Genomic DNA, 24385 nt, shown 5'->3' on the forward strand with positions numbered 1-24385 from the left:
TAGGGCATCTCATATTCACCCCTTAAAGGTAGGGATACGGAGAGTAAAGGGAAGGGGAGGGAGGAGAAACTATTGGACTCCAAACTAAAATAAGAAAAGGAGTAACAATTATAATCTCAAACAAAGCTTGAGCAAAAATGGATCTGATTAAAAGAGATAAGGTTGATAATTACATCTTGATAAAAAAGGTAGTATAGACAGTGAGACTATATTGGTTCTTAACATGTGCACCAATTGGTATAGCCTCCAGATCTTTTAAAGTAGAAACTAAAGGAGAATAAGGAGGAAATTGCTAATAAACTATACTGATCAGGGATCTCAATCTTACTTTATCAGAACTCTCACCAAAAAATAAACAGGAAAGGAATTAAGGAAATATAGAAAATTTTAGAAAAGTTACATTTAATAGATATCTGGAGAAAGGAATATACCTTTTTAGGTACACAAAATGTTCCATTTTACATCTTGTAATATTCTCTGTCTCTTGCTTGGCCTTTAAAGGTATATTATTTCTCATTCACCTAATTTATTTACTTATATCAGTCTTTATGTTTAAGTCATATACCCATTATGAACTTATCTTAGGTTTTAGAAACTGTTCTAAATCTAATTATCGCCATACTACTTTCTAATTTTCTTACCCCCAAAGCTGTGATCTTTGGGTTTATGAAACACTAGATCACTGAGATCAGTTACCCCAAAGCTATTCCATTGAACCATTCTTCTATCTCTTAGCTAATGCCATATTTTCTTAAATGTTAATTTTCTTTCTATTTTCTTTAATTAATTAATTTAGAATATTTTTCCAAGGTTACATGAATCATGTTCTTTTCTTCCCCTCCTCCCTCCCATAGCCAAGAATCAATTCCACTTGGTTTTACATGTATCATTGATCAAAACTCATTTCCATATTATTTATATTTCCAATAGAGTGATAATTTAGCCTACGTCCCCAGTTGTATCCCCGTCAAACTATGTGATCAAGGAAATGTTTTTCTTCTGTCTTTCTGCTCCCACAATTCTTTCTCTGGATTTGGAGAGCATCTTTCTCCTAAGTCCCTCAGAATTGTTTTGGGTCATTGCATTATTTCTAGTAGAGAAGTCCATTACATTTGATCGTGCCACAGTGTATCCATCTCTGTGTACAATGTTCTAATGGTTCTGTTCCTTTTGCTCTGCATCAATTCCTGTATGTCTTTTCAATTCACATGGAATTCTTTCAGTTTATTATTCTTTATAGCACAATAGTATTCCATCACCAACATATACCACAACTTGCTCTGCCAATCAAAGGACATCCCCATATTTTCCAATTTTTGCCACCACAAAGAGCGTAGTTCTGAATATTTTTGTACAAGTATTTTTCCCTATTTTCTCTTTGGGGTTTGTACTTCAGAAGTGGTATAGCAGGATCAAAGAGCAGGTAGTATTTAAAGCCCTTTGGACATAGTTCCAAATTGCCTTCCAGAATGGATGGATCATTTTTTTAGTGTCCCAATTTTGCCCCATCCCCTTCAACATTTATTACTTTCCTTTGCAGTCATATTGGCCAGTCTCCTAGGTGTCAGGTGGTACCTCAGAGTTGTTTTGATTTGCATTTCTCTAATTATGATAGATTTAGAACACTTTTTCATGTGCTTATTGATAGTTTTTATTTCTTTATCTGAAAACTGCCTATTCATGTCCCTTAACCATTTGTCAGTTGGGGATTGACTTGATTTTTTGTATGATTGACTAAGGTCCTCATAAACTTGAGAATTTTGACCTTTGTCAGAGGGTTTTGTTATAAAGATTTTTTCCCAATATGTTGTTTCCCTTCTAATTTTGGTTACCTTGGTTTTGATTCTATAAGACCTTTTTAATTTAATGTAATCAAGATGATTCATTTTACATTTTGTAATCTCTGTCTCTTGCTTGGTCTTAAATTCTTTCCTTTCCCATAGATCTGACATATAGTATTCTGTGTCCGCCTAATTTACTTATAGTTTCCTTTAAGTCATTTACTCATTCTGAATTTATCTTGGTATAGGGTATGAGATGTTAATCAAAACTTAATCTCTCCCATACTGTTTCCCCATTTTCCCAGCAGTTTGTTTTTTTTTTTCAAAACAGTGGGTTCTTCTCCCAAAAGTTGTGGTCTTTGGATTTATCGTACACTAGCTTGTGGAGGGACTTTACCCCAAGTATATTCCATTGATCCTCCCTTCTGTCTCTTAACCAGTACCAGATTGTTTTGATGACCATTGCTTTATAGTACAGTTTGAGGTCTGGTACTGCTAGGTGTAAGGGTGTAAAATGGGATTGACTAGTATAAGAATTAAAAAATTTGAATTGTGGTCACCAATTATAAAATTAACTCTTAAGTAATGAGGATGTTAGTAGCTTTAAAAGATTTATTACATCAGGGTAGAGATAGTAAAGAGGGAAATGTAGGAAGGAGGTAGAAAATACTGCCTACCTAAATTAACTAAGTCCAGATGCCTCACCAAAGAGAGCATCTCTCTGAAGACAGAAGAGTTGAAATACCAGTGCCTCTGGCCAGCGTCTCCTCAACCCAATTCCTCTTTCCTCTCAGATTTGTTGATATATGCCCTCAGAGACAAATTTTCTCTCAAGTACTGCTTTTGCTGCATCCCATAGATTTTGATATATTGTTTCCTCATTGTTGTTCTTTTTAATGAAATCACTAATTGTTTCTACAATTTGTTCTTTAATCAACCAATTTTGGAGTATCATATTATTTAATTTCCAATTAAGTTTTTATTTGCATCTCCATGTACCCTTACTAATTATAATTTTTATTGTATTATGATCTGAAAAAGTTGCACTTATTTCTGTTTTTTTTTGCATTTGTGTGCAATGTTTTTATGCCCTAGTAAATGGTCAGTCTTTGTGTATATGCCATGTGATGCTGAAAAGATGTATTCCCTTTTGTCCCTATTTATTTTTCTCCATATATGTATTAATGCTGATTCTAAGATTTCATTCACATCTCTTACCTCTTTTAAATTTATTTTTTGGTTTGATTTATCTAGATCTTCTAGAGGATGTTTGAGGTCTCCCACTAGTATAGTTTTACTATCTATTTCCTCCTTAAGCTCCAATAGTTTCTCCTTTACCACTTGGTGCATACATATTGAGTACTGTTATTTCTTCTTTGTCTATACTGCCTTTTATAAGGATGCAATTACCATCCCTATCTCTTTTTATCAGATCTATTTTTACTTTGGCTTTGTTAGATACCATGATTGAGACTTCTGCCTTCTTTTTCCCAGTTGATGCCTGATAAATTTTGCTCCAGCTTCTTAACTTTAGGCTGTGTGTGTCCACCTGCCTCATGTGTGTTGTTTGTAGGCAACATGATAGGATTTTGGTTTCTAATCCACTTTTCTATTTGCTTCTGTTTTATGTCTGAGTTTATCCCATTTACAATGTAATATTGACAAATTAATATTATACCAAGAGTAATATTCTAAATGTAATATTTAGAAATTGATTTGGAAATATAATGTTAGTAAAAAATTGGTGTGGTCACCATTTATAAAATAATTAATCCTTATGTCCCAAGGATTATATCTTTTTTACAATTTAATTTTAATATGAAAGAAAGAAAGGAGGGAAGGAAATAGAAAGATATTTCCTAGCCTGCCACTCTAGTCTTACCAGCCCACATGAGTTCTTCTGCCCAAGTCACCAATGCCAGATCACAGATGAGATCCCAGCGAAAAATCTCTAGAAAAAAAGCTCAGTCTACTGTATGGTCTCATTTTTTAGTCCTCCTCCTCCACATCATGTCTTTTTCCTGTGTATTGGTCTAACACATTTCAGGAACTAATTAGTCTGTTTGGAGCATTCTAGCCAAGCCAATGGGCTGGTGCTGATAAGCAGAAAGTTTATGATCCTAGGAGAAAGGGGTTCTCTTCACACAACATTCAGAGTTAAAATTACCATCCCTGTTTTCCCATCATTTTGATTTCCTCTTTTAGTCCTGCCCTTTCTTCTTTCATTATTTCCTTTTATACCTATGTTTTGCTTTTAATCAGTCACCTTATTCCCCACACTTATTTTAATTTCCTTCCTACCTCTTCCCTTCTTATTCCATTCTTATTTTTCTTTAAGGTCTATTTGATGCTCCCCCACTACCTTTCTCTTCCTTTTAATATTCACCATCCCACTTCCCCTCTTGGTTTTTCCCTCTCATCTTTCCTGTAGGGTAAGATAGAATTCTATACCCCAATAGATCTAGCTGTTCTTCCCTTTCAAAACTGATTCCACTGAGAACAATATTTAAGTATAACTTATTACCACTCTCTTCCTCTCCTTCTTATAACAGTATTCTCCCTCCCCTCCCCATATGTATTATCTTTCTTTCTCAGATAGAAGTCTGAATGAGGAGTCCAGGCAGCTATTTGTATAGTGAACTATATAGTGTTTTGCTCTGAGGCTTTTTTTCCAGTCTCTGTTGCATCTGTTGTGGGCAGCCTGGTTCTGCCCTATCTCCACACCCAGGTTCATCACTTTCAGCCTCAGGTCCCAAGTCTCACTATCAAGGTCTTGTACTACCCTCAGGGGTAAGCCTGTGGTTCCCTCAGCCAGGCCCAGAGAGTTTAGAGATTGTGCCTACCCTCCCTCTGATGCTGGCATGGTAGGTGGTGTAGGGGAGGGGTGATCAGTTCTGGCTTTGGTAGCATGGTATTGCCCAAACATTGCCTACCTTCAAGGCTGTATCCCATGGCAGAGCCCCTTCACTCGCCCGATTTTGAATTTTGTACTTTTGAGATGCTTTGTAATGAACGGTTTTGAGGAGAGTCCGGCCAATCCAACTATTCTTTAGCCATCTTAGTCAGAAATGTTTTGATGATCACTGCTTTATACTACAGTTTAAGATCTGGTACTTCTGGGCCACCATCCTTCACATTGGTTTTCATTGGTTCTCTTGATATTCTTGATGTTTGTTCTTTCAAATGAATTTTGTTATTATTTTTTCAAATTCTATTACATATTTCTTTGGTAGTTTGTTAGGTATGGCACTGAATAAGCAAATTAATTTAGGTAATATTGTCATTTTTATTATATTAGCTCATCCTACCCAAGAGCAATTAGCACTTTTTTCAATTATTTAAATCTAGTTTTCTTTGTGTGAAAAGTGTTTTGTAGTTGTATTCATATAATTCCTATGCTTCTCTTGGCAGATAGATTCCCAAAAATTTTGTATTGTCTAGAATGACCATATAAAATGCTTGGAAATTATACGTGCTTGGAAAACTAGAAAACATTATGGCAAAATTAGATATGTACCAAAAGCTCATACCCTATATCAAAATATAGTTAAAATGGGCATATGATTTAGACATAAAGGGTGATATTATAAGAAAATTCAGGGAACATAGAATTGTTTACTTGGCAGCTCTATGGAGAAAGGAATAATTTATGACCAAACCAAAGAGATAGAGAACATTATGAGATGACTCCCAAAGTGCTAGTAATAGGCATACAATTTGATCAAATAATAACAGTGAAAGAGTCCAAAAGAGATCAGAAATGAAGGGAAAGAACCTACTTGTAGGAAAATAGTCATAACTGCTCTTTTGGTGGTAGCAAAGAAATGGAAATTAAAGGAATGTCTTATCAGTTGACGAATCGCTGAACAAATTGTGGTGTATGAGGGTAATAGAAATATTATTGTGTGGTAGAAATGATGAACATGATAATTTCAGAAAGAGCTGCGATGACCCCCAAGAACTGATACAGAGTGAAATAAGCAGAACCAGGAGAACATTATACACTGTAACAGTAATGTTATAGAATGTTCAACTGTGATTGCTTTGGCTACTATCTGCAATATACTGATCCAGTACAATTCTAAGAGACTTATGACAAAGAATGCCTCTACAGAAATTGCTGTTGGAGTTAGAATGCAGATGGAAGCAAACATTTTTTCACTTGTTTATTTGGATTTTTGTTTTGAGGTTGTGGTTTTATATGATTATTCACTTCTAAAAACAAACAATATAGAAATGAAATTTAAAAAGAAATATGAATCTCTAACCCACAGCCCTTAATTCTGCCTCATCTGGGAAGTTTATCCTTATTCCTGCTTCATTCCTCCCTCAAATTCTAAGCCTGCTGATAGAGATGAAAGGAAAGGCAATAAGCATTTAAAAATACCTGCTCTATGTCCTCTACTGAGTAAAGGAGTTCAGGATTATCAGTAACTTCACAACATCCCTATGAATTTGATACTCTTATCATCCTCAGTTCATAATTCAGGCAACTGAAGTAACAGAGGTGAAATAACTTGCCCTGGGGCATCTCCTTACTATTTCTTTCAAGCTGCATTAAACTTGTTTTTCTGACTCCAAGTTCTGACCTATTACCCCATTACTACCAGCTGCCTTTAATTTCTAGATAATGGGGGTTGTGAAATGTGCCTATACTTCTATTACAAGAGGTAAATCAAGATGGAATTTTCTGATTGCAAATGTTTTTCATGATCTCTACCCTCCTACAGATGTCCCAACAATGAATACAACAGACACCATACTGTAGACCTTGCTTACATGCCCCCTTTCTATTAAGAGGACCAAATTTTTTATTTTTCTCTCCTGATCCCTTCATTCTTTCTTATGCCCAGGGCTTCTAGTTCTCAGAGAAAATTTTAAGTGAGGGGAATCACCTTGGCTTATAGAGCAAAAAAGCCCAATGATATCCTATCCCAGGGAGTGAGGTGACAGCAGGTTTATAAGGGCTGTTACCACAAAAGGCTTTTATCTGTTGTAGTGAAAGAAGAGCTAGGCTTGGGGGCTGGCAGACCAATCCTGTTTGGTTCTGATAGTTTAATTTTTAAAACTCCTTTTGCCCTTGGGAAATAGAATAAAAATCCATTTACTATTTGCCATCAGAGAAAATAATTTATATTGGGTGGGTATGTATGTCTCCTTTCCATGTTTCCAATGTTTATATCATTATTTGTTTTCTTCAGAGGCAGAGACTAATTTTGAAGTGAAGGAGATGTCTCCAGAGCTGAGCCTTTTTGTGGAAGGATCTGGCCCTCAAAAAGGCATGAATCCCCTTTACTTCCTTTTGAGAGAAATCTGGGATGCTAATATCAAGATAAATAAAAACCCAAAGAGGGACTGTGAATTTGATGAAGTTGTAGAGAAATTCAGCCAACATTCAGTTCTAAATCAGTATATGAAGCTCAACTCAGGAAATGACTATTGTGGAGATAGTGAATACACCAAATGCTTTCCTGAAAAAGTAGGATTTGATCAGTCACATGAGAAACCTCCTGAAATGCCCATGTATCAAGGTAACCTAAGAAGAATCACCTATGACTCCAGTTTAGACCTCACAAGACTTCAAAAGAGTAAACACATAAAGATGGTTTCTATGAACAATAAAGTTGGTCATATCTCTGAGCTTGGTTCATATCACACAATCCACACTGGAAAGAAAACTTATGAATGTAAACAGTGTGGAAAGGCTTTCAAATGGAGGGGAAATCTTGCTCAGCATCAAAGGATCCACACTGGAGAGAAACCTTATGAATGTACTCAATGTGGAAAGGCTTTCACACGGAGGGACCATCTTGCTTCACATCAGAGAATCCACACTGGAGACAAAACTTATGAATGTACACAGTGTGGAAAGGCTTTCATACACAGGGTGAGTCTTGCGGCACATCAAAGGATCCACACTGGGGAGAAACCTTTTGAATGTACACAGTGTGGAAAGGCTTTCACACAAAGGGGCTCTCTTGATAAGCATCAGAGAATACACTCTGGAGAGAGACCTTATGAATGTAAACAATGTGGAAAGGCTTTCACAGAGAAGGGCTCTCTTGATAAGCATCAGAGAATCCACTCTGGAGAGAAACCTTATGAATGTACACAATGTGGAAAGGCTTTCTCAGAGAGGGGCTCTCTTGCTAAGCATCAGAGAATCCATTCTGGAGAGAAACCTTATGAATGTACACAATGTGGAAAAGCTTTCACAGAGAGTGGCTCTCTTGCTGCACATCAGAGAATCCACACTGGAGAGAAACCTTATGAATGTACACAATGTGGAAAGGCTTTCACACGGAGTTACCATCTTGCTTCACATCAGAAAGTTCACACTAGAGTGAAATCTTATGAATGCAAACAATGTGGAAAGGCTTTCACAGTGAGGGGCAATCTTGCTGTACATCAGAGAATCCACACTGGAGAAAAACCTTATGAATGTAAACAATGTGGAAAGGCTTTCACAGACAGGGGTAATCTTGCTAGACATCAAAGAATCCACACTGGAGAGAAACCTTATGAATGTACACAATGTGGAAAGGCTTTCACAGACGGGAGCAATCTTGCTAAGCATCAGAGATTCCACACTGGAGAGAAGCCTTATGAATGTAAACAATGTGGAAAGGCTTTTTCCCTGAGGGGCAATCTTACTGTACATCAGAGAATCCACACTGGAGAGAAACCTTATGAATGTAATAAAATCTGCTAGCTTTTCTCTTAATGCTCCACAGTGGCTTCATGTCAGAAAATCCCCTCTGGAGAGAAACTCATGAGTGAGGCTGAGGTTATAGTTGCCACTCTTAGCTTTCACAGAAGAGGATCCACACTGGAGAGAAACTTTAGTGTGGTAAGGCCTTCAGGCAGCAATCATCTCTTTATTGCCAAGGGTGAATTCATTTTGGGTAGAAATCTTATTCTTGTTATGAATGAAGAAAGACATTGAAATGGAGAGTCTAGAGCTTGTTCAGTATAAAAATGTCTCCTGAACAGACCAGTTCCAGATGGAAAGACTTGAGAACTGATGCAGACTTTTTAATTTAATATAATCAAAATCATACATTTTACATTTGGTAATGTTCCCTATCTTTTATTTGAAGTGTATAAGTTTAAATTAATGTCCAACAACACCAAATATTAATTTTATAAAGTTTATTCATAATCACTTTAAGTAGAGGGAATGAAAAGGAAATAGAAGTATAAAAATCTAATTATCTAACAAAATTAACACCACGTGACTAGGTACTCCTTACCAGCTCTAAAACCTTGCCCCAGCAACCTCTGATCACTGGAAAAGAGAGTGAGATGCATGGCTACACAAAATTTTTATCCTCCCTATGTCACCAGATAATGTTAGAAGGAAAGTGGGATCCTAGGAATTGAAGTTTTTAGAGTTCAGAAATAAATTACACAAACCCCACTGTGATTATCATGGGGAAAAAAGCATGTAGAAATATCTCAGATTCACATGCCTCATTTCCCCATGGAATCAGTAAACATAACCAATTTATATCTCTAAAGATCTTTAACTAGAGGTACATACAAGATTCCACTTTCTCGGGTGAAATTACAATAGCTTAGATAAATGGGAAATGAAAGAGAAAGAACAAAACCAATGATTGTTAGGCGCATAAAAAATAGCCAATTGGGGGCATTCCCCTTTCGCATAAGAGTTTACATTCAAAATAAATGCATTCAACCTTCCACAGTTCAATTTCTCTATACCCCAAAGTTTACTCTCGATCTTTTGGTGCAGTGTGTGGTTTCTGCAGGCTTCTTTATGGCACCTTCTTCAAACAGTTCCCTTTCTGGATTCGGGGAGGTAGCAGGTTTTGTATTATGAAGATGGGATTAACTCTTCCCTGCCCATTTTTAGACTTAATCACCAGAAGCATATACACCCCACTTATCTTTAAGTGGGGGAGGTCTGTGATCCATGTGTGTAATAATGAGTGACAAATCAGAACCCACTGACTGCCCCCTGGGCAGTCCTAAACAAATCTTTAGTTGTAATTGGTTCACGTAAAATGGAAGTCACAGGAAGTGACTAGAAGGAATGCTCTTTATTTATTTTTATTTATTTTTAAATTTTATTTAATTAGATGATTTAGAATAATTTTCTGTGGTTACAAGAATCATGTTCCTTCCCTCCCTCTCCCAAACCCCTCCCATTTCTGATACACAGTTTCACTGGGTTTAACATGTGCCATCAATCAAGTCCCATTTCCTTATTATTAATATTTGCACTAGGGTAATCTTTTGGAATCTACTTTCCCAGTTATAGCTCCACCAACCCATGTGATCAAGCAGTTGTTTTTCTTCTGTGTTTCTCTCCCCACAGTTCTTCCTCTGGATGTGGATAGCGTTCTTTCTCATATGTCCCTCCAAATGGTTCTGAATCATTGCTTTAATACTAGTAGAGAAGTTCATTACATTTGATTTTACCTCTGTGTACAATGTTCTCCTGGTTCTTCTCCTTTCACTCTGCATCAGTTCCTGGAGGTCATTCCAGTTCACATGGAATTCCTCCAGTTTATTATTCCTTTGAGCACAATACTATTACATCACCACCATATATCACAGTTTGTTCAGCCATTCCCCAATTGGAGGACCTCCCCCGATTTTCCAATTTTTTGCCACCACAAATTGCAGCTATGAATATTCTTGTGTAAGTCTTTTTCCTTATTATCTCTGTGGGGTATAAACCTAGCAGTGCTATGGCTGGATCAAAGGACAGACAGACTTAGTGCCCTTTGGGCATAGTAAAGGAATGGTCTTTAAAAATGCCAAGAACTTCCTGTCAAGACATCTTTTGCCTTGAACATGACCCTGGAGGAGTTCTGGCTGAGGACTGCTTCTATTTGGACTACTATGTGGGTGAGTGAAAAAGGCTGACTCCCTTCCATGGCTTTCCTGGAGGTACTAACCTCTGGAGGAGCCCCTCTTCTATGAGGAAGCCAATTGGCTAAATATTAATTGACCCTTAGGCCTTCAGCTGGGGCTTCTGGAGCCTGGGCGAAATAAAGCCAGGTCTTGAGGAATAGTCTAGCTCTTAAGTTAAATTTCTTACTCTGCCCTCTTTCTCATTTCTCTGCTTTAACTTTCCCTCTATTTTATAAATATTGCTAAAAATAATTTGGAATTTATTAAATTCCTGGAGATCATTCTTTTAAATAATCTAGTCCAACTCCCTACATTCTGCCACTTACATTATCCGGAAACACTCTCAAACAAGAAAATTTTATAAATCTAGAATTATATAACAGTTATACAATACCCCCATTGAGGACAGTGTTGACAAACACAGATCACTGAGAGATACATGACTGAGTTATGAGGTATGTGAATTAATTGTTAAAAAGAAAGTACAAAACAAAACAAAAAAATAGAAGAAAAGAATGAAAAAATCAAAATTAATTAGTAAATATATATTCTGAGTAAACAAGAATAAGTCCATAACAGGTCCTGGAATCAGGGCCCAATAAAGTGGTTTATGTCCCACAAGCCTGTAGGACTATTGCAGCAATATGAACTTGCCCAATCAGCAGCCAGGACTACAGAAAATTGCCACAAAGACAGAAAAGGGACTAGATTTTTGCATCAAAAGGGAAATAGCATTCCCTGGTTTGATTTTACCTTCACTTACAGGGATAGGAGAGCCATAATTGTAGCCAAACTGAGGTACTTTGAAGCTGGCACGTGGAAATCCTGTGTCTGATGTCATAGCTGTTTCCTTTAATCTCAAATGGGGGTAAGGCAATGTCCACACTGTGTTATTAAGCTAAAAACCATTTTAGCACCAAGCTACCACAGGCTTGAGACCCATGTGGGGATAGGAGGGGTGTAGCTGGCCTGGCAGGTAGCCAGCTACTTAGGTTCTCACCTTCCATGCAGGGGGATCTGCAGTGCTCTAGGGTAGTAGCAAACACCCAGCTGTTAGTAAGGGAAACAGCAGCAACTGGGAGTGCTGGGGCACTAGCTGAGGGGTGCCTAGACCCTGGTGCTTGAGTCATGTGGGAGTTTAGGAAAGGCCTTAAAGAGAGCAAATTTCTAGGAGTTAAGATAATGCTAAACTCTCTCAATTTAGCCCAATAATTATTACCTTCTAATAACAAAAAAGGGCTGAAATTATTAACTTCCAACAATCCAGGATTCTGGACTGTGAGATGGTAGCTTGTGTGTGTGTGGGGGAGGGGGGGACACTGGATTTCACCAGCAAGCAATTCTTATCCAGCTGCTTTCAGTTTAAGAGGAGAAAATGTATAAATCTTTTTCCTTATCTCTTTGGGGTATAAACCTAGCAGTGCTATGGCTGGATCAAAGGTGCTCCCGAATGGTTCTCAGGTAGGCAGTCAACAGTGGGAAGTGGTGGGAAACTTCTGCAGGCTTGGGAAAGACCCCAGGGCAGGTAGTGAGAAAGTTAGAAGCAGCAGCAGCTGGAGAAGGAAGATCAACAGCAACAAAAGGCAGCAGTAGCACTGTGAAAATTCTGGGGTGGGGGGGAGGGAGGTGAAAAAACTGCAGCAGGAGAGAAACAAGTTTGTTTTTTAATCTGTTCACTTGGAGAGAACTATGGGTTCTAAATCCCACTTCTGGTTGCCATAAATGTAAGATTTAAATTAATGTCCAACAACCCCAAGTATTAATTTTATAAAGTTTATTAATAATCACCTGAAATAGAGGGAATAAAAAGGAAATATAGGTATAAAAATCTGATTATCTAACAAAATAAGACCAGGTGACTTAAGTTCTCCTTGCCAGCTCAAAAAGCCTGTTTCAGCAGCTTCTGATCACCAAAAAAGAGAGCGAGAGGCAGGGCTATACAAAATTTATATCCTCCCTACATTGGCACATAACATGAGAAGGAAAGTGGGATGCTGGGAATTTGTTTTAGGATTCAGAAATTAATTACACAGCTGTGACAAATTAACCTAAATCTAATTTTTCCCATTCTGTTTTCCAATTCTCCCAGCAGTTTTTGCCAACTAGTGAGTTCTTGTCCCAAAAGCTGGAATCTTTCAGTTTATTGAACACTAGGATTTACCCCTACTCTATTCCACTGATCCACTTTTCTGCCTCTTAGCCAGTAACATTGATTTTTAAAATGAAATGAATTTTATTTTAAACTTCATTACATAATTATTTAATTTAGAATATTTTTCCATGGTTACATAATTCCATCTTCTTTTCTTCCCCTTCTGCCTCCCTCCTCCCGGAGCTGATGAGCAAATCCATTGGGTTTTACATGTTTCATTGTTAAAACTTTTTGCCATGTTACTAATATTTGCAATAGAGGGATCTTTTAACTCCAAAACCCCAATCTTATCCCCATCAAACCATCTGATCAATCATATTTTTCTTCTGTATTGCTGCTCTCACAGTTCTTTCTCTGGATGTTGATAGCATTATTTCTCGTAAGTACTTCTGGATTGTCCTGGGTCATTTCTTTGCTGCTAGTAGAGAAGTCCATTACATTTGATTTTTTAATAATGTATTAGTCTCTGTGTACCATGTTCTGGTTCTGTTCCTTTTCTTCTGCATCAATTCCTGGAGGTCTTTCCAGTTTACCATTCCTTTCAGCATAATAGTAGTCCATTACTATCAGATACCACAATTTGTTCAGCCATTCCCCAATTGATGAATACCTCCCCATTTTCAATTTTTTTTTTGCTACTATGAAGAGTGAGACTATAATTTTATTGCACATATTTTTTCCCTATTATCTCTTTGGGCTACAAACACAGCAGTAGTATGGCTGGATCAAAGGGCAAGCATTCTTTTAAAGCCCTTTTGGCATAGTTCCATATTGCCTTCCAGAATGGTTGGATCAATTCACAACTCCACCAGTAATGCATTAGTGTCTCAATTTTGCCCCATCCCCTCCAACATTTATTACTTTCCTTTGCTGTCATGTTAGCCAATCTGCTAGGCGTGAAGTGATACCTCAGAGTTGTTTTCAATTGCATTTCTCTAATTATGAGAGATTTAGAATGCTTTCATGTGCTTATTGACAGTTTTTATTTCTTTATCTGAAAATTGCCTATTCCTACCCCTTTCCCATTTATCAATTGGGCAATGGCTTGATTTTTTTGTACAATTAATTTAATTCTTTATTAATTTAAGAAATTAGATATTTGTCAGAGATTTTTGTTATAAATGTTTTCTCAACTTCTTGCTTCCCTTCTAATTTTGGTTGGATTGGTTTTGTTTTTACAAAACCTTTTTTATTTAATGTAATTAAAATTATTCATTTTACATTTTGTAATATTCTCCATTTCTTGCTCGATTTTAAATTCTTTCCTTTTCCATAGATCTGACAGGTATACTATTCTATGTTTCCTAATTTGTTTATTATTCCCTTTCTTTATATTTAAATCATTTACCTATTCTGAATTTATCTTGGTATAGGGTATGAGATGTTGATCTAAACCTAATCTCTCTCATACAGGTTTCCAGTTTTCCCAGTTTTTGTCAAATAGTGAGTTTTTGTCCCCAAATCTGGGATCTTTGGGTTCATCGTACACTATCTTGTTGAGGTCACTTACTCCAATTTTATTTCATTGATCCTCCTCTCTTTTGACCAGTACTGGCTTTATGGTATCGTTTAAGATCTAGTACTGCTATGCCCCCCTCCTTCACATTTTTTTTCATTAGTTACCTTGATAGTCTTGATCTTTTGTTCTTCCAGAAGAACTTTGTCATACTACTTTCTAATTCTATTAAAAAAAAAGTTTTTTGGTAGTTTGATAGGTACAATGTAGGTAGTATTGTCATTGTTATATTAGCTCATCCATTCCAAGAACAATGAATGATTTTATAGTTGTTTAGATCTAGTTTTATTTCTGTGAAACGTGTTTGTAGTTGTGTTCATATAATTCCTGTATCTGTCCCAGCAAAAAGATTCTAAAATATTTTATATTGTCTAGAGCAGAGGTCCCCAAACTATGGCCCACAGGCCACATGCGGCCCATGAGGCCATTTATTCGGCTCCTACCATACTTCCAGAAGGGGCACCTCTTTCATTGGTGGTCAGTGGAGTACTGTATGTGGTGGTAGTGCAGCATCACTCAAATACGGTACTACTTCTGGTGACTTAATCCTTTGCATGGCGCCTTGTTCTAAGAGTAACTGAATGGTAATGAGGCGCCGCGCAAAGGATTATATGACTGCACAATGGAAGACATCAGCATGGTGAGCTGCAATCTGGAGGAGGGGATTCTTCATTGTGTGTACTGCTTCCTGGTATAGTGGTGGCAGTGATGATGTGCAGTGTGCATAGGGATTTGTTCATAGTTTTTTTATAGTCTGGCCCTCCAATGGTCTGGAGAACAGTGAACTGGCCCCCTGTGTAAAAAGTTTGGGGAACCCATGAATAGAGTGATTGTAAATGGAATTTCTCTCTCTAACTCTTGTTGCTGATTTTTATTGGAAATATGTAAAAATGCTGATCATTTATATGGATTATTTTTCATCCTGTAACTTTGTTAAAATTATTTCTACTTGCTTTTAGTTGATTTTCTAGTATTTTCTAAGTATACCATCATATCATCTGCAAAGGGTGATAGTTTAGTTCTGGATCAGTTTTTGTCCCCATCCAAAGGCCTGATCCAATATTTTGTGTTCATTCAAATTGCTAGACAACATAGTGTATTTTAAGAGTTGGCCAATATGACACTAAAGAAACGTGACAAAGGATGAATGGAAGGTGACAAAATTGGGACACTTAATGCCTTGCTGGTGGAGTTATAAACTGATTCATCCTTTCTGTAGAGCAATTTGGAAAGATTCCCAAAGGGCTACGAAACAATGCATACCTTTTGATCCAGTAATAGCAGTACCAGGTCTGTGCCCTAAAGGGATCAGAAAAAAAAAGGAGAAAGAACCTACTTGTAGGAAAATATTTCTAATTGTTCTTTTGTGGTATCAAAGCATTGGAAATTGAAGAGATGCCTATCAGTTAGTTAATCAATGGCTAAACAAATTGTGTTATATGGTGGTGATGGAATATTATTGTGCTGTAAGAAATGATAAACAGGATGATTTCAGAAAGAACTGGGATGACCCTGTGGAAAGGAAAACTCAATCAAGCTTTTGTACTTTCTGTCACTCAGTTAGAGCAAACAGCATTTGGAATGTTAGAGAGAACATATCGACAATGATGACAGTTGGTGGGGGAAAGGCGACTTGGGGAGTGACAGTTGCTCTTGAGGGGTTACTCTCTTTCCTGGCCCTCGGATTGGAAAGAGCTCCCTCCTTGTCTCTGGATAGAAGTATCTCTATTCCTGGACTTTTCCCCACTGTGTGTTCTACCTGGATTCTTGTGATCTTTTCATTGAAAAAAAGGATTTAAGGGGATTGGTTTGAACTGTAAGTCCAGTCTTTAGGAGCACTAGCCTGAAGAGATAGGCCCAACCAGCTCTGAAGGTAAGAACCTTTTCTTCCTCTTGCTGTCTACTGCTAAAGACTTTGAACTTAAGAAAAGTAGCATAGATTAGCATAGACAGGAATAAAAGAAACCCTCCACCAGCCTGCAGGACCTGGCCTCAGCTCAAAAGATGAGAGAGACTCAAACCCAATCTGGAAAGAAGTATAGGGAACCCCTCTTCCCTCTACCCTGATACCTTTCTGATCCAAACTTGTTAATAAGTTCATCTTGAGTTAAATAATCCATACCAGATAAGAGGACTATCATTTCAGGGGGACATGGAGTAGAACTCAAGGATAGCTATTCAACAATAAACAGTTCTTATCGGACTAGTGGGAGACTTATCCCTCAGAAGGGTCTGTGCTTACCTGCCCTGGGTATCTTCAACATCAATCTGTAGAGAAGTCCCCTCAGGCTATCATAGTTGGACCATTTCTCAAGAACCCCATTTTTCACAGACAGCCTCTCAGCAGGGGGTTTCTCTCCTTTAACCTCACCAGCATCCATATTCCCTCTATCCATAAACGCCCTCTTCTCTCTCTGAGCCAACCCTAAACATCAGCTGTCTTCCCTGAACCCCACTTTGAGAAGGGAGGTCTCCACTCTTTTTCTCTCACTTTACTGAACCCCCAAACCTTCCAAATACAATTCCTTCAGCTCCTCCATTCCCTGTTACAAAACCTTCCTTATCCCCTGTACCTCTTTCATCCTCAACAATTCCTTTAAATATTACAACCTCCATGAACTGATGCAGAGTGAAATAAGCAGAACCAGGAGAACATTGTGTATTATAACTACTATTAGGGAATGTTCAACTGTGATAGCTTTGGCTGCTCTCACCAATACAGTGATCCAGTACAGTTCTGAGGGATTTATGACAAGGAATGCCTGGAGAGGGAAAACTATTGGAGTTGGAACGCAGGTGAAATCATTCAATTATTCACTTGTTTACTTGAGGTTGTGGTTTTATAGGACTATTCGCTTCTAAAAATAAACAACATGGAAATAAATTTTTTAAAAAATGAAACTGTAGCTCATAACCCCTAATTCTGCCTCATCTAGAAAGTTTATCCTCATTCCTGCTTCATTCTTCCCTCAAATTCCAGTCCTGGTGATAAGAATGAAAGGGAAGGTAATAAGCATTTAAAAGCACGTGCTCTGTGTTCTCTATAGGGTGAAGGAGATCAGGATTATCCTTAATTTCACAACACCTCTGAGTTTGATACTCTTGAGTGTCCTCATTTCATAGTTGAGGCAATTAATGCAAACAGGATAAGTAGCTTAGAGAGGCACCCACTTATGATCTCTCAGGCTGGATTAAACTTGTTTTTCTGGTCCAAGTTCTGACCTCTGAGCCCTTCACTGCCAGTTTCCTTTAATTTCTAGATAAAGGAGATTGTGGAATGTGCCTCTCCTTCTTTACCAGAAGTAAATCAAGATGGAATTTTCTGAAGGGGGAAATATTCCCCTATGAGAGAACAAAGGCCCACCATATCTCCTGGTCTAGATGGAGCCTCTGTGACCTGTTACAGGCACTTCCATATTTGTACCTTTTTTGTGGTCCTTTAAACCAATGGACAGACATGAGACAGCGACATTCAGACACACACAGAGGCATCACCCTCCCCCCATGACACACATTTATACCCCAGCACATGGACCTGAGCTTCCCCCTTCCCCTCCACCCACACTCCTGAGTTCAGATTCCTGAAAATGGTACACCCGAGTCTTCTCACTCCTCAGCAGTCAGGGAGCAGAACATCTCCTCTGCCTGATCCCCGATTGCACCTTTTGCATTGACTCCCTCCCAATGTGATAGGCCCCTAAGTTGCTGGAGCCCTGGGTCCTACATAAATGAATAGAGGACATTGAATAAGCCTGACTAGCCTAGGGATGACATAGGCCAGCTTGCCCTGGAGATTACAGGTTTGTGCATCATATCCCTGGAGACCCTCATGGAGATCCTGACGGAAGAAATGCCATCTTGAGTTTGTGTTCATGTGTCTTATGGATACCTGCTTTGCCTGTAATCATGTGGATGGGTGTGTTTGGGGTAACCACTTAGTATGATGAGTTGCTAAATGTCATTGCAAATCAGTTTCCTATGAGTATCGCCCCTCCCTCAATAAAGCCGCCATTGGCCACTTGATTTCCACCAGGCCTCCTGAGTCTGTCTACACTTATCCTATGGGACTCCCAACCACGTGGTCTCTGGTAGTCCTGACAACTGGCCCCCAATGGGACATTCAGACCCCCCACATGATTGAGGATCCCTCATTGAGAGATTACAGGTAAGGAAAAAAACCTTCCCTTCACACTACATGTAACCGCGAAAATGTGGGTTTCAAGACTGAATTGCCAAAACTGTAAAGATAATTTTTAGTGTCTTGATTTAAATAAAAAATAAGTGGTCACCATGGGAAAAATTCCAAAATATGAAAATACCCAAGTCAGCTGGGTTTTAGTGGTAGTCTCTCAGTGACCGAGAATGACTATTGTCTTTTTGCATTATCATCTATTGATGTACCCTCGTGTGGCTTTGAAGTCCAAAGGCTGAGGCACAGAGTTTGTGACACATGGGGCATGGGATGCCAGTTGTTGGGGGGGGTGCAGTTGTGGCCTGGTGTCGGCATTCACGCGCAGCGGCAAGACATTGACGCCGCTCATCTTTAAAGGTGGTGGCGGCATGGTTAATGTGGGTTCACCAGCTGTTTCTGACAGAGGCAGCGAGTTCTAGTTGCTTTGGTGTAATGCCAGCCCACTTCAAGTTTGACTTTAGCTGATCCTTGAATCTTTTCTTCGCCCAGCCTTGTTTCCTGAGTCCAGCTGACAGTTCACCATAGAATACCTGTCTTGGTATTCGCTGTGGGTCCATGCGGATGATGTGTCCAGACCATTATAGCTGGGCTTTGAGGATCATTACTTCGATGCTGGTGGAGTTGGCTCTGTCGAGGACTTCCTGGTTGGTGATTCGGTCCTGCCATCGGATCCTCATGATTGACCGGAGGGAGCGTTGGTGGAATTGCTCCAGCTGCTTCATGTGCTTCCTGTACAGTGTCCATGTCTCACAACCGTACAGGAGCGAGCTGAGGACCACTGCGTTGTACACTTTGAGCTTCATCACAGTGCTCACACCACTGTGTTGGAGGACTTTGCAGCGCAGCCACCCGAGTGCCTGGCTGTCCTTTTGGATCCTGGCATTAATCTCGTGGTCTAGGGACCCGTCGTTGGTTAAATGCTAAGATACATGGTTTTGAGAAAGCAATGATTCAGAGCTGTGCACAGAAATACAGTGGCCACTCAGGCATATACTTGCTTAAGAAACTTGTGCCAACTCAAAGAATGCAAGTTAAAAAAATAACATGAACAGAAAATCAAATATTCAATTGCAAATAAAAAGGAAAACCATAATAAAAAATAAAAAACCAGGAACTCATAATTCACATTCCACCTGACAATGTGTGAGCCAAACAGAGGCATGACACAAAGATTTTTTACTCAAAAACAAGTTCTATTTCCTTTATAAATTGGCCATGATCCACAGTGTTAGTGTTCATAATTTTTTCATCAGGTAAAAGCTTTTAATATACAGTAGCACAGCTAAAATCCAAAATACAGTAACTGAAAGTGTAAACCTCAAAATTCCTTAGACTTATAAATGTTGGAAATTTCACCATTGGGATATTTCATACTTGGAAAATTTCTTACTGATAGTCTATTGGAATGGGAATCCCATTGGCATGGGAGGTTCCTTCTCTTCCCTTCTTAAGATTACTTTAGGACAGAAACCCTTTGCTGAACAATGGAAAGGACTTTGACCTATGCTTAAGCATAGAACAGGAATTTCTTTGAGCCTTGATTGATTTTAGAATTGATACAATGGAGATACTTGGAATAAATCTCCACCCTATTCAGTCCTAATAGGATTGAGTAAGGGCTGCAGCCTAGATCAAAATTTAATTATTCCAATCTCTACCCTACTCAAGTTAGCAGGATTTAGAAAGGGCTGTAGCAAAGGAGTAAAAATTTAATCATTTGAAAATATGACCTTCAACAGACATGTGCAAAAGCCAGAAACCTCTGGGCGGTCCTGGGTTAAGCTAGAACCTCCATTGGCACAGGGAAATTGATGAACAGGGATTGGTAGATGGGAGAACTGAGGGGAGGAACTTGGATGGTTTCCTTAAAGATAGGGGGTCTGAAGACTCCAGGGAGGTTGGAGGAGTTTTGGTCGGGGTGATTGCGGTGGACTCGGAGAAGCTTGCGCTGAAGGAAGCTGAAGGTGGGGGCCTCTGAGATTGTTTCTCCATTTGGTCACGTGAGTGATAGGGACTGATCTTTTTTCTTTGCCCCAGCTATCTAAGGGCTTGGGCCTTTTGGCCCAGCCTAAAACAGAAGGGGTATTTAAGCCCTATTCCCTTCTCTCCCTTTTTCTCTCTCTCTATCTCTAATTCCTTTCTTACTCCTATTGTAATTAAACTCCAAAAAAGGCTGATGGCTGACTTGAGTTTTTCATTTAGGAAATACATAGCTGATTCCTTGGCGACCTTAAATTAATATATATCAGTCTTTTAAAGTGATTCCCTTGTAACAAAAGTGACATAGTCTAATGGAATATTTTAGAATATATTAATATATAAACTTAATAACAAAACTGAATCTTAAAACTGTCCAGAAATAAATCCAACTTTCAGAGATAAGCAATTTGAAAAAATAAAGTCAAAAAGTCAAAATTTCCAAATCAAGGTAGCAAGTTAGATTTTATTGGAAGAAGGCCATATCTTCCAAGAAAACCAGATTCTTTCATTACATCATTAACACACCTCAAGAGACAAGTCAAAATGGCTGAAACTGGTTTAAATACTCTTATAATAACAAACAATATTTCTATACAAGGTGCATGAGTTTTATCATAAGACATAGCATCATTTAGATCTTCTTGGGAAACAGTCACCCAACAACAAAGCATATTGGTTAGTTCATTTAGGAAACCCCATATTTGTCCAAAGGTTAAATTAGAAGGCAATACCTTTATCAAGAGAAATAATAATGACTATTACCTAACACTTATCTGATCTAGGGGTAGAAGGATGTTCCTGGTTGTTAATTCCAAAAAAGGGAAGAGTGTAGGTGTTTCAACCATATCTGGACATGAAACCCAGAGGTTCAACATCTTATGACTAAGAGAAGTGCTTACTCTGTAACTAACAAGGGAGGGGCTGAAAATCCCCTTAAAAGCAGTTTCATGCTTTAGAAAACTATAGATTAGAAATCCTTATAAAAATCATGAATTCTAATTGTAGTTATCATTGTGATGGGATTATACTAATCACTTTAGAATCGCAATATTGATTATGTTAAACCTATCACTATCATGAAAATCCATTCAAGTATAAGGATTAGGGGTCTATTTCCTCCACAAAACAAATAAGCAGCAAATACAATATATGTGACATGATACAGTCAATCAGTGTCAATATAAGGTATCTGTTTTACATGTGAGCAATGAATCCAGGAGTCCTTTTCTCAAATTTTGATAGCTGTTGGAGTAGTTCACAGGAAATTAAAAACACCATGTATTTAAAATCGCCTTACAGACGCTTCTTCACTATGGGGAGGGTAACAAAATGAAAGAGTTAACATAAATAAGACAATGGGGTCTGAAAGGGCTTAAAATTCACCTCCAGACTCTTTCAGTTACCTTCCACTCCCAAGTACCATCATTCATCTAGATTCCTCTGCCCACATCTCTGGAGTCCCCCACACTGAAGGGGGTTACCACACTGAGCACAATGAGGACAAACCCCATATTGCATGTTTTGGTTTGGGTTATGATTTGTTCTATTACAATCTGCTCCTGTAAGAGGATCTATTATTGTTATTATTATTCCTCAAGCTTCTATTTCTATTTTCCTGATTCCTTTTCCTGCAATTCACAGTCACAAGACCTTCCTTTACACAAAAATTAGTGGTTACTTTGTGGATTCCATTTCAGGGGCTATGACCTCTGCTTTAGTTGTTTTTTCAACTTTTTCCATTAATGCATTTATTTCCTTCTTTAATGTAACCTCCCATCCAGCAGGGGCTACAAAAAGAAATTTTTCTTTTGTGCTTTGGGGCTCAAGAAGGAGCAAGGAGTCTGAGAATATTGGTGAAGAATGAGAGACACAGACAAGTCAGTATTTCTGAATTGGGAAGGCACAATCCCCTATGATATTCGACTTGGTAGGAAAATATGAGAACTAATGGAACATGTGGAAATGAAAGAAAATAGGGTAAGCTTATCAAGAGTGAGAAAGCAAACCCCAAGAGAGGAAAGAGAAGAAATCACAGGGCCACCTTCCAAATTTATTTCAGTGTGTCTTGGGAAGTACTCAGTGAATACATAACAAAACATAGATAATTCAGATTGGACGGGATGGTAATGATGACACCTTTTGGGCGTGTTGACTTCAACCTGTGCTTTTACAAAGGAATTTGACTCCGCACCAAATGTTAATGAGTTTTCCTTGAGCAAAGGCAGCATGGCTAGGTCCAGAGTCCATCCACAAATATCAGAGTTCAAACCTTGTGTCTGAAGACACAATAGCCATACATCATTTATATTTCTTAGATGTGAATATGCTTGGAATGCTACATTTAATGTTTCCTCTAATCTCTCCACTAATTTAGTGTTCTCTTTATCTTTCCATGGCCATCAAAAATGTAAACTGACACTCTTTTTAATTCATTGAGGTCCATAGAAGATCAGTTTGGACATGTAGTTCTTAACCACCTTGCAGCAGTTTTTTGTTTGTTTTTTTACAAATTGTGTCCTTATGTGTCTAACATCTTTTCCCCTAGAGAGATTTAGGTCCAGATATCTGCATTTCAGCTCAATAAACCTATCAATAAACTGAGATGGCTTCTCATCTTTCTACCATAAATCCTCAAATGTTGTCCAAGTATCTGGTCTGACAGAAGAAGCTCTCATTGCTTTTAGTAAAGCATTCTTAGCCTAACAAAGTTTTAAGAAATCTTCCTCTGAATTTGGGTCCCATTTAGGGTTTTCAGTTGTCCAATGAATTCCCCCCTCTTCCTGGGCCTGATTAACAACAGAATCTTATTTATTTCTCTTTCCATTAACAGGGCATGGAGCAGATCAATCATTTCCATCCAGTTAGGATTGTAACTTGGTAAATGTTTTCAAACTTATTTATAACTACAATGGGATCATCTTCAAAGGAAGGGTTTTCTTTTTCTTTGCATCTCTCAATGTCTGCTGGAGAGAAAGGTGAATGGCGTCTAATGTTTACTATGTTCCCTCATTTATTATAAGTAGGAACACCTCATAGAGGGAATAGGAATTCATTTGAATTGTCTGTGATTACTACTTCTTGGCTTGTTGCTCTAGTTGGGGCTTGCCAGGAAGTAGGGATGCAGGACCAAAGGAGAGCAGGTAGAAGTATGGAGGAGAGAAGGGAGATCAGGGATTGAGGTGGGGAGAAAAGGAAGTAGGAGATTGGTTTTGGGGAGGGGAAGAGAGGACAGAGAATGGCATGTGGGGAAGAGAGTGGGAAGGGAGAAAGATTGAGCAGAGGTGGGTGGGGTGGGGAGTAGGAGACTATGTAGGATGGAGGGCTGGTCAGGGAAAAGGGAGTAGGTAAAAGAATGGTGTTGAGGGGGAAGAGAAGGATGGTTAAGAAGGTGGGTGGTGGCTGGGTAGCAGAAAGGGAAAAACTATGAGGTGAGGGTAATTGGATTGAGGGACAGATGGTAAGGTAGGGTACAGAGGTGGGTTGGTAGGAAAGGAGATTGGAGTAGGAGGTGAGTGGGTTCTAATAGCAGGAAGGACAGAAGGAGTCATATTGTGGCCTGGGTCTAGAGAAGGAGCTTTCTGGCAGTTTGTCAGGGTTTTCAGAGTTAGCCAAGCTATTTTCAGTGGATTTAGTTGAATTTTCAACCATTCTTGCCCACAAAAGCCAATAGGCATAGTTTTAAGAACTCATATTGCCAATGGCCAGTTTCAGGTCTTTCAGATTTTTAAATTCAAAAGAACCATACCTTAGCCAGCTAAAGGACTTTTGGGTCCAGGTTTCACACAATTTCTTTGCTTCCTTCTTTGACATACTATGTTTTTTAGGAAAGTTAGGATCACCCCAAGAATTCAATAGTTTATGCAGGGGTGAACATGGCGAAA

The 24385-nt window shown here is 38.5% G+C and overlaps 1 protein-coding gene across 1 annotated transcript in view; it reads left to right on the plus strand.

Annotated features, from left to right (window-relative positions):
• Window positions 1-24385, plus strand: part of LOC100619803 (zinc finger protein 420-like) — a 121181-nt gene that overhangs the window by 51069 nt on the left and 45727 nt on the right. Inside the window, exon 7 of the mRNA XM_056825815.1 lies at window positions 6983-8409. Coding sequence (XP_056681793.1) covers window positions 6983-8409 — 1427 coding nt within the window. The remainder of the gene's footprint in view (window positions 1-6982; window positions 8410-24385) is intronic.

Source organism: Monodelphis domestica, chromosome 4, assembly GCF_027887165.1.
Source record: "Monodelphis domestica isolate mMonDom1 chromosome 4, mMonDom1.pri, whole genome shotgun sequence".
Taxonomy (NCBI): domain Eukaryota; kingdom Metazoa; phylum Chordata; class Mammalia; order Didelphimorphia; family Didelphidae; genus Monodelphis; species Monodelphis domestica.